At 49.8% G+C, this 10,743-nt stretch overlaps 1 protein-coding gene across 1 annotated transcript; it reads left to right on the plus strand.

Annotated features, from left to right (window-relative positions):
* The first annotated feature begins 5,983 nt into the window (after positions 1 to 5,983).
* On the plus strand, positions 5,984 to 10,689 carry NICN1 (nicolin 1, tubulin polyglutamylase complex subunit). Its single transcript, XM_007984226.3, has 6 exons — positions 5,984 to 6,204; positions 8,577 to 8,753; positions 9,010 to 9,123; positions 9,568 to 9,639; positions 9,953 to 10,057; positions 10,132 to 10,689. Exons 1-6 carry the CDS (start codon positions 6,073 to 6,075, stop codon positions 10,171 to 10,173), a joined length of 642 nt encoding a protein of 213 aa, XP_007982417.1. The 5' UTR covers positions 5,984 to 6,072; the 3' UTR covers positions 10,174 to 10,689.
* The last annotated feature ends 54 nt before the right edge of the window (positions 10,690 to 10,743 follow it).

Below are 10,743 nucleotides of genomic sequence, written 5' to 3' on the forward strand. Positions count from 1 at the left end.
CTCTGGGATTACAGGTGTGAGCCACCATGCCCGGCCTATTGTCCTTTTTATATTTTTATTTTTTGTGATCGTGGCTCACTGCAGCCTCAAACTCCTGGCCTCGGTGATTCTCCAGTGTCAGCCTCCTGAGTAGCTGAGACTACCGGCATGGGCCACCATGCTTAGCTACTTTTTGTATTTTTCGTAGAGATGGAGTTTTGCCATGGCTGACCTCAAACTCCTGGGCTCAGGTGATCATCTTGCCTCAGCCTCCCAAAGTGCTGGGATTACAGGCATAAACCACTGTGCTCAGCCTTTTTTCTTTTTCCTTTCTTTTTTTTCTTTTTTCTTTTTTTTTTTTTTTTGAGACAGATTCTCACTCTGTCACCTAGGTTGGATTGAGGTGGTGTGATACAGCCATGACTTTCAGGCTCAAGCGATCCTCCAGCATCAGCCTCCTAAAGTGCTAGGATTATAGGCATGAGCCACCATGCTTGCCTATCTAGTTCTTTTTTCTTTTTTCTTTTTTTTTTGGAGATGGAGTCTCACTCTGTCGCCCAGGCTGGAGTGCAGTGGCACGATCTTGGATCACTGCAACCTCCACCTCCTGGGTTCAAGCAATTCTCCTGCCTCAGCCTCCCAAGTAGCTGGGACTGCAGGTGCGTGCCACCATGCTCATCCAATTTTCTGTATTTTTAGTAGAGGCAGGGTTTCACAGTGTTAGCCAGGATGGTCTCCATCTCCTGACCTCGTGATCCACTCGCCTTTGCCTCCCAAAGTGCTGGGATTACAGGCGTGAGCCACCATGCCCGGCTACATTTTTGAGACAGTCTTGCTCAATTGCCAGGTTGGAGTGCAGAGGTGTGATTGTTGCTCACTGCTACATCCACCTCCCGGGTTCAAGTGATTCTCCTGCTTTAGCCTCTCAAGTAGCTGGGACTACAGGTGTGTGCCACCATGCCCAGCTAATTTTTGTATTTTCAGTAGTGACAGGGTTTCACTATGTTGACCAGGCTGATCTCGAACTCCTGACCTTGTGATCCGCCCGCGTCAGCCTCCCAAAGTGCTGGGATTACAGGTATGAGCCACCACCCCGGCCTCCATCTTGGTTTTAAGTGGAAGTTCCTAACACCAAACAATATGGGCATGGTGGCTCTGGGCTCAAACCTCAGCAATTAGGGAGGCAGAGGTAGGAGGATTGCTTAAACCCAGGAGTTTGAGACCAGTTGGCAACAAAGTAAGACCCTTATCTTTTTTTTTTTTTTTTTTTTGAGACAGATGGAGTTTTGCCCTGTGGCCTAGGCTGGAGCACAGTGGCATGATTTAGGCTCACTGAAACCTCTACCTCCTGGGTTCAAGCTATTCTCCTGCCTCAGCCTCCCTAGTAACTGGGACTACAGGCACGCGCCACCACACCCTCAGCTAATTTTTGTATTTTTAGTAGAGACAGGGTTTCACCATGTTGGCCAGGATGGTCTGGATCTCTTGACCTGGTGATCTGCCCTCCTCAGCCTCCCAAATTGCTGGGATTATGGGCGTGAACCACCATGCCCATCTTCTGTTTTGTTTTATAGAGATGTATGTCTCACTATATTGCCCAGGGTGGTCTTGAACTCCTGTGCTCAAGCAATCCTTTCACCTTGGCCTTCCTACGTGTTGTGATTATAGGTGTGAGCCTCTGTGCCTGGCCTTATTGAGAGCTATTGGACATGGCTGTAAAACAGAGATTCAACGAGGATTTCACATTGAAAAACCTGTCTGCCACAGTTGGGCAATGTATTGAAGGGGCTGGAGTGAAAGTGGCTGTTTACCAGCAAGCTAAGAGGTGAAACTTATCTGTAATGAGGGGCCATACAGTTCTGTGTCTGCTGGTGGCTGTGCTCACAGCGATGGGACCTAAAGCCAGAGCTTGTCTGTATCCTCCTGATGCCCAGGGGGTCCATATGGTAATCTATGGGATTTAGGAAACCCTCTGCTTCAGAACGGGCAGGCTTCCTATAGGGGAAAACCTCAGGAACATGGAGGGAGCTACTCAGTGAATCATTAGCCTGGGTCAAAATGGAGATGGCAATGGTCAGTCCAGGAGTCCAACATTAGAAATTGTCTTCCCCTGACAACAGCGAAGGAGGAGGCAGGGAATGTTTTCTGTTACTTAAGGTCACCAGGCCTGGAGTGGGAAGGCACAGCTCATCTAAGCCATTCCCTGGGCTGGCCTGGAATCATGTGCCTGGGCTTGTTTGACCTCACACCACGAGAGCCCCATGGGCTGTGCAGCATCTGTCTCTGGGGCCCCTCAATATAGGGTAGACACAGGTTAACTGAAGCTGATCATTGCCTGGGGGGTTCTGACCTGTGAGATGGGAGCCAAAGGGAGGCCAGGGTTCCAACTTTATACTGCTTTCCTGGTTTGGGAAAATCACTGGACCTCTTTGGTCTAAGCTTTGTCATCTATAAAACAGGCTTAACTGAAAATCTCTGGGACATTTTTTCCACAAGTATCTGGAAGAATGGTGACGATAAATATGATGGTTAAATTGTGTATGTGTTTTTTGTTTTGTTTTTGAGACAGGGTCTCACTTTGTCACCCAGGCTGGAGTGCAGTGATGCAATTTCAAGGCTCACTGCAGCCTCGACCTTCCAGGCTCAAGTGATCCTCCTACCTCAGCCTCCCAAGTAGCTGGGACTACAGGCACACACCCCCCTACCTGGTTAGTTTTTGTATTTTTTGTAGAGATATCATTTCACCATGTTGCTCAGGCTGGTCTTGAACTCCTGAGCTCAAGCTATCCACCTGCCTCGGCCTCCCAAAGTGCTAGGATTACAGGCATGAGCCACCGTGCCCGGTCAATATTTATTTTTTTGCTTTACCTTTCCCTTTTTTCCCTCCATAACCACTCCCTCCCCCATCCCCTTCTCGCTTTTTTTTTTTTTTTTTTTTTTTTTGAGACAGAGTCTTGTTCTGTTGCCCAGGCTGGAGTCTGGAGTGTAGTGGCATGATCTCAGCTCACTGCAACCTCTGCCTCCTGGGTTCGAGCGATTCTCCTGCCTCAACCTTGCAAGTAGCTGGGACTACAGGCGCGTGCCACCACGCCTGGCTAATATTTGTATTTTTAGTAGAGATGGAGTTTCACTGTGTTAGCCAGACTGTTCTCAATCTCCTGACCTCATGATCTGCCTGCCTTGGCCTCCCAAAGTGCTAGGATTACAGGTGTGTGCCACCACGCTTGGCTCCTTCTCACTTTCAAGATCATGTTTATTGAGGTATAATTTAGATTCAATAAAATGAGCAAATCATAAGTATTCACAGTTTGTTTGTTTTTTTAGAGAAGAAGTCTCACTTTGTTACCCAGGCTGGTCTCAAACTCTTTTTTTTTTTTTTTTTTTTTTTGAGACAGAGTCTCGCTCTGTCGTCCAGGCTGGAGTGCAGTGGTGCGATCTCTGCTCACTGCGAGCTCCGCCGCCTCCCGGGTTCACGCCATTCTCCTGCCTCAGCCTCCCGAGAAGCTGGGACTACAGGCGCCCGCCACCACGCCCGGCTAATTTTTTTTTGTATTTTTAGTAGAGATGGGGTTTCACCTTGTTTGCCAGGATGATCTCAATCTCCTGACCTCGTGATCTGCCCGCCTTGGCTTCCCAAAGTGCTGAGATTACAGGCATGAGCCACCTCACCTGGCCTCAAACTCTTAAACTCAAGTGATCCTCCCAGGGTGATGGGATTACAGGCCTGAGCCACTCTGCCTGGCCTATGCATTTCTTCATATTGATGAGTAGTATTCCATTGTATTGATATAGCACAATGGGTTTATCTGTTCATCTGTTGGACATTTGGATTGTTTTCAAATTTTGGTTATCATGAATAAAGGACTTTGGTTTTTTTATGCTTCCATTTATCTTGGGTAAATACTTATGAATGCAATGGCTAGATCATATTGTAGGTATAAATTAAGAAAGACCCTGTTTTTCAAAGTGGTTGGAGGCCTGGTGTGGGAGGCAGGAGGATTATTAGAACCCAAGGGTTTGAGACCAGCTTGGGCAACATAGGGAAAAATAAACAAAACTAGGCTGGGCGCGGTGGCTCAGGCCTGTAATCCTAGTACTTCGGGAGGCCGAGGTGGGCAGATTGCCTGAGCTCAGGAGTTCGAGACCAGCCTGGGCAACAGGCTGAAACCCCATCTCTACTTAAAATACAAAAACTTAGCAGAGTGTGGCAGCGTGCACCTGTAGCCCCAGGTACTTAGGAGGATGAGGCAGGAGAATCCTTTGAACCCTGGGACTCGGGAGGCGGAGGTTGCAGTGAGTTGAGATCATGCCACTGCACTCCAACCTGGGCAAAAAGAACAAAACTCTGTCTCAAAAATTAAAAAAATAAAAACGCTGGGCTCGGTGTCTCACGCCTGTAATCCCAGCACTTTGGAAGGCCAAGGCGGGCAGATTACCTGAGGTCAGGAGTTGAAGACCAGCATGACCAATATGGTGAAACCCTGTCTCTACTAAAACTACAAAAAATTAACCTGGCTCAGTGGCTCACGTCTGTAATCCCAGCAGTTTGGGAGGCCGAGGCGGATGGATCGCGAGGTCAGGAGTTCAAGACCAGTCTGACCAATATGGTGCAACTCTGTCTCTACTAAAAATACAAAAAAATTAACCAGGCGTGGTGGCGCATGCCTGTAATCTCAGCTACTTGGGAGGCTGAGGCAGGAGAATTGCTTGAACCCGGGAGGCAGAGGTTGCAGTGAGCCAAGTCACGCCACTGCACTCCAGCCTGGGTGACAGAGAAAGACTTTGTCTCAAAAAAAAAAACCAAAAAAAAAAAAAAAAAAAAATAGCCGGGTGAGGTGGCGGACGCCTGTAATCCTAGCTACTTGGGAGGCTGAGGGAAGAGTATGCTTGAACCTAGGAGGCAGAGGTTGCAGTGAGCCGAGATCACGCCACTGCACTCCAGCCTGGGCGCCACAGAGCGAGACTCCGTCTCAAAAAAAAAATAAAAATAAAATAAAATAAAATAAAATAAAATAGACAAAACTAGCAGGACGCAGTGGCGTGTGCGTATAGTCCCAGCTATTCTGGAGGCTGAAGTGGGATCACTGAGAAGTCGAGGCTGCTGAGAACCGTGATCGCGGCACTGCACGCCAGCCCGGGTAACCAAATGAGGCTCTGTTTCTAAAACAAACAGAAAACCCCAGGTTGGAAATCAGCAAAGGATGAGGATTCCAAGCACTTCACATCTTTGTCAGTCTTTACTTTTAGCCTAATGACTGTGTGGAGGTTCTAATTTGTATTTCCTTTATAAATATTAAGTATCTTTTCATGTTTTTTTTTGGCTATTTATCTACTTTTGCAAAGCGCGTGTTCAAATCCTTTTTTTTTTTTTTTTCCAATGGCTAATACGTATTTTTGAGTATTTTGAAACACAAATCACTGCTGATTTGTGTTTATGCGTTTATACGGCTTTAACAGACTACCGTCCTAAGCACTGAAAGGAACCCAAAGGGAGCCGAAAGGCTTGCATACAGAAAGGCTGGGCAGTTGCTGGGCGCGGCCCGCGAGTAGGCTCTAAGCCTCGCGCAGTGATTGGCTGAGGAAGAACTTCCGTGGAGGGGTGCGGTAACGCACGCCTGTAATTCCAGTACTTTCGGAGGCCAAGGCCGGGGGGGGGGTGGGGGGGGAGAATCACTTGAGGTAAGCGGTTCGAGACCAGCCTGGACAATATGGTGAAACCCCGTCTCTACTAAAAATTAAAAAAAAAAATTAGCCGGGCATGGTGCGGGCACCTGTAATCCCAGCTCCTAGGGAGGCTGAGGCAGTACAATCGCTTGAACCCCTGGGACGGAGGTTGCAGTGAGTCCAGATCGCGCCACTGCACTCCAGCTGGGGCGACAGAGCGAGATTCCCGGTTAAAAAAGAAAAAAAGTAAAAAACTTCCGCAGGCACTTCCGACTCCCGGCCCATCCTGAGCTTCGGTGATTGGCTGGGCTGGCCGTACGCGGGGCCTCCCGGGAGTTGTAGTTATTGCGGCTCAGCTGAGGATGCCGGGAAGGGCTGGTGGTCGGGGGCCTGGAGCGGTGGTTGCGCTTAGTTGCGGCGGCTGTCATCATGTCCCGCATTTTGGTGCCTTGCCATGTGAAAGGCACCGTGGCCCTCCAGGTGGGCGACGTGCGGACCTCCCAAGGCCGGCCTGGCGTGCTGGTCATCGATGTCACCTTCCCCAGCGTCGCTCCCTTCGAGGTGAGCAAGCCTGGTGGGCGCGACCGAGGCTCCTGGGCGGGGCCGACCTGGAATCTCGGTCGTTTCCCAGGCATTTAATCTTTTACAGGAAAGCTTCTGCCGTCTTCCTTGCCCTTGCAAATTAATCATTCATTTATTTAGTCCTTCAGTTAACACATTTTACCTAGAATTGAGCTTCCTGTCTTGTTCTCTGCTATGTCTCTTGCCCACATCCAGGACAGCGCTGGCATGCAGGTGGCGAGAGGGGGCTAGGTTTTGCTGGAAATACCAAATAGTGAACCAAAATAGAAGTTAGGGGTCATTTTGTCCCTGGCCACAGTTGGACATCGCTAAGCAATGATTTACCCCAAAACCTGCCTCCTCCCCATTCTTATAGTCCCTGCCAGAGGTCCCTTACTTCACCACCATCCCCCCAATGACTCGAGTTGCCAATCTCCAGTTGATCAGTTGATAGAGTGACTGGACACTGCATGACTCAATAAAGAGGGCAAAACCTACCTCCAATGGCCTGGCATTGAGAGCCCTCTGTGTCTGTGCCCCGCCTGTTTCTGTCTCTTTTTTTTTTCTTTTTTTGAGATGGAGTTTCACTCTTGTTGTCCAGGCTGGAGTGCAGTGGCGCGATCTTGTCTCACTGTAACCTCTGCCTCCTGGGTTAAAGCAATTCTCCTGCCTCAGCCTCCCAAGTAGTTGGGATTACAGGCACCCACCACCACGCCCGGCTAAATTTTTGTATTTTTAGTAGAAACAGAGTTTCACCATGTGGGACAGGCTGGTCTCAAACTCCTGATGTTAGGTGATCCACCCGCCTGCGCTTCCCAAACTGTTGGGATTACAGGCGTGAGCCACCGCGCCCAGCCCCATCTCTCTGCCTCAGGAGCTTTGTGCTGTGGTGTGTGGTTCTTCCCCAAGCTGTTCCTTACCGTCAACTGGGAAACTTAATTAAAGAGCCCAACCTTGGAAATCCTGACTTACTAGACTAAGGTGGAGTCTGGACAATTTATTTGGTAACACATTTTCTTGGGTAATTCTGATGAGTATCCAATGACAAGATCCACTGCAGTAGCCAAGCTGAATCACTGGCTGTTCCAGTGCTACACCAGCTTCTCTCACCCTCTGGTAATTCTTTGTACATGCTACTTTTACATTATCTACATTTCTTCTTCTTTTTTTTTTTTTTTTTTTTTTTTTTTTTTTTTGAGATGGAGTCTCGCTCTGTCGCCCGGGCGGGAGTGCAGTGGCCGGATCTCAGCTCACTGCAAGCTCCGCCTCCCGGGTTCACGCCATTCTCCTGCCTCAGCCTCCTGAGTAGCTGGGACTACAGGCGCCCGCCACTTCGCCCGGCTATTTTTTTGTATTTTTTAGTAGAGACGGGGTTTCACCGTGTTAGCCAGGATGGTCTTGATCTCCTGACCTCGTGATCCGCCCGTCTCGGCCTCCCAAAGTGCTGGGATTACAGGCTTGAGCCACCGCGCCCGGCCTTTTTTTTTTTTTTCTAAGAGGGAGTGTCGTTTTATCGCCCAGGCTGGAGTACAGTAGCTTGATCTTGACTCACTGCAACCTCCACCTCTTGGGTTCAAGTAATTCTCCTGCCTCAGCCTCCCGACTAGCTGGGACTACAGGCATACGCCACCATGCTCAGCTAATTTTTTTGTATTTTTAGTAGAGATTGGGTTTCACTATGTTGGTCAGGCTGGTCTCGAACTCCTGAACTCAAATGATCCGCCCACCCCAGCCTCCCAAAGTACTAGCCACAGTATGCAGTCCACATTTTCTACATTTCTTAGTCCACTTGGTGAACTCTTCCTCCTTCCGGCCTCATATGTATATTTTCTGCCTCTTCCAGGGTTAGAGCTCTGCTCTCTAGGAGCATCTTGGACATGCGGCAAGATCTGCAGTCATGATTTGTTTCCATGACCTACTCATTTAGACTTTGAGCACCTTTAGGAAGGCAGAATTGTCTTTGGGCCCCAGTGATACTTGTTGAAATTGTTAGTTCGGTAGATGAGTACATTCAAAGGGGAAGAGGCAGATGGATCACCTGAGGTCAGGAATTTGAGAGCATCCTGGCCAACATGGTGAAATTCTGTCTCTACTAAAAACACAACAAGATTAGCCGGGTGTGGTGGCACATGCCTGTAGTCTCGGCTACTTGGGAGGCTGAAGCAGGAGAATGGCTTGAACCTGGGAGATGGAGGTTGCAGTGAGCTGAGATCATGCTACTGCACTCCAGCCTGGATGACAGAGCGAGATTTCCTCAAAAAAAAAAAAAAAAAAAAAAAAAAAGGGAAGGAAGAGGTAGCGTCTTTGACCTTTGAGCTTTTCGGGCCCTGGGCCTGGGTCTGACTTGCTGTAATGGGTTGTATGTGCTCTAGTTGCAGGAGATCACATTTAAGAATTACTACACAGCTTTTTTGAGCATCCGTGTCCGTCAGCACACCTCTGCACACACACCTGCCAAGTGGGTGACCTGCCTGCGGGACTACTGTCTAATGCCCGACCCACACAGTGAGGAGGGAGCCCAGGAGTATATATCGCTGTTCAAGCATCAGGTCAGCTGGGCCTCAGGATGGCCAGGGAAGCCCAGATGAGGACTTACCAGAAGTGGGGAGATTGGGTCAATATACCAAGAGGGAAGAGGCAGCCAGTCTGGCCTGGACTGTGGCTTTCAGGGAAGTGCCTTGGAGGGACTATTATTCCTTCCTTCCCAAAGGGCTGCGGGGTGGGCAGCATTCTGGCTCATTGCTGGTTGGGAGGATTCTGGGCAGTGAGCTGGGTCCTCGCTGGGTCTTTATGTGTGTGTGTCAGATGCTGTGTGACATGGCCAGAGTATTGGAGCTACGCCTGATTCTGCGGCAGCCATCACCACTGTGGCTGTCTTTCACAGTGGAGGAGCTGCAGATCTATCAGCAGGGACCAAAGGTAAGTGACTAGCTGAGCTGCTGGCTGGCCCTTTCCCCAGAAAGCTCCTATGACTGGGAAAGCTGGGTGGTGGGGTGGGTAATGGGTAAAGATTGTGAATGGGGCCTTCATGGAGGTTAGCTGGGTGTGAATGCTGGAAGCTTACAATGAGAGATGAGGCCATGTCCCCATATCCCCTGACCTTTGGGACCACCTGCTTCTTTCAGAGCTGGAGCCTTTAGGTTCTGGGAGACACTTTTGAGCATGTGTTTCTGAGGACTCTGTCTGCACAGCAGGAGAACTTAGGTAGTCTGACTGCCCCTTTAGGTCTCTGTGGGCTCCCTAAACAGGGTTTTCCCAGTGTCTGAGGCTCAGGGGCCTTTCTCTCTGCTCCTAGGACCTTGGAATCTGGTCCCAGAGCTGTCCACTTTGTCTCACTCAGGGCAGTACATCTTTACTTTGCAGAGCCCCTCTATGACCTTCCCCAAGTGGCTCTCCCACCCAGTGCCCTGTGAGCAACCTGCACTCCTCTGTGAGGTAAGCCCTCACCCTAGGTAAGAACCATGTATGAATGGCTCTAGTGTCCAGCACAGGCCAGGTGGACCCCTTTCTGTAAAATCCTGGGGCTAGGCCCGAGGCCCTTGGGTGTTATCTTCCTCTTGGGTATTCTTTGGGATTTGAGGCATCTCTGTTGTGGGGCTACATCAGGCCCTAACCTCATGTTTCATGAGCCATCTGAGAATGTTGTTGGTCTCAGCTGGAGGGCCCCTAGCCCAGGTTGGCCTCTCTAGAGCCCTAAGGGCACTGCTGGGGAGAGACCCATGGCCACTGACCCCTCCTTCTGGAGCAGGGTCTCCCAGACCCCAGCAGGGTATCCTCCGAGGTGCAGCAGATGTGGGCACTGACAGAGATGATCCGGGCCAGTCACACCTCCGCGAGGATCGGCCGTTTTGATGTAAGTAATCGCTTCCCTCTGCTTGGCTTGCTTTGCCCTGAGCAGATCAGACCTCATGGTCTTTTGTATTTCAGGTGGATGGCTGTTATGACCTGAACTTGCTCTCCTACACTTGAATGGTGGCTCCTACCCAAGATGTTGGCCTTTCCGTGCCCACCCAGACTTGGTTTGGGCCACCAGAGGCTGAAGTGTGTTTCCTTTGTATTCCGAATGTTGCCTGCATGCCTATTCTGTCTGGGCCACGTTCACAGATTCAAGATTCTCGGGGGCTCACTGTGTTACTTCAGCATGAGCTCCTGGCACGGGGGGTGCTCTGTGTTCGCCTGGCTGCAACTCAATTCTTCCTTCTACCCAAAAACACTCCAGTCAGTTGTACTTACTGAGAATCCCTGAGTGCCCTCTGCCCATCCTGCCAACATGCACATTCCTGTCTTCTGCCTGCTCCCTCACCTCAGTGCAGTTGGGCTGGGCTGACCTACTAGAACCTGCTCCATGTACGAACCTGGAAGGCCATTGCTGCCATGGCACTTGGGACGCTTGAGGAAGAAACAGAAACCTATTTCTTCCTGTGAGTCCCCTAGTGGTTTTCTTTCCATTTGTATTATGCCACAGAAATAAATTTCTTGTCTAAACGCTTCTGCTACCTGCCTAGGAAGGAAACTTGAAGATTTGAGCAGCCTGAGTCT

Source organism: Chlorocebus sabaeus, chromosome 22 (genome assembly GCF_047675955.1).
Source record: "Chlorocebus sabaeus isolate Y175 chromosome 22, mChlSab1.0.hap1, whole genome shotgun sequence".
In the NCBI taxonomy this organism is placed as follows: domain Eukaryota; kingdom Metazoa; phylum Chordata; class Mammalia; order Primates; family Cercopithecidae; genus Chlorocebus; species Chlorocebus sabaeus.

Bases quoted from the DNA above. Each gene is read 5' to 3' on its own strand.
- NICN1 (XM_007984226.3), top strand. From the start codon at position 6,073: ATGTCCCGCATTTTGGTGCCTTGCCATGTGAAAGGCACCGTGGCCCTC. The intron at 9,124-9,567 runs GTAAGTGACTAG...TTTACTTTGCAG, and splicing joins TCTATCAGCAGGGACCAAAG to AGCCCCTCTATGACCTTCCC. The intron at 9,640-9,952 runs GTAAGCCCTCAC...CTTCTGGAGCAG, and splicing joins AACCTGCACTCCTCTGTGAG to GGTCTCCCAGACCCCAGCAG.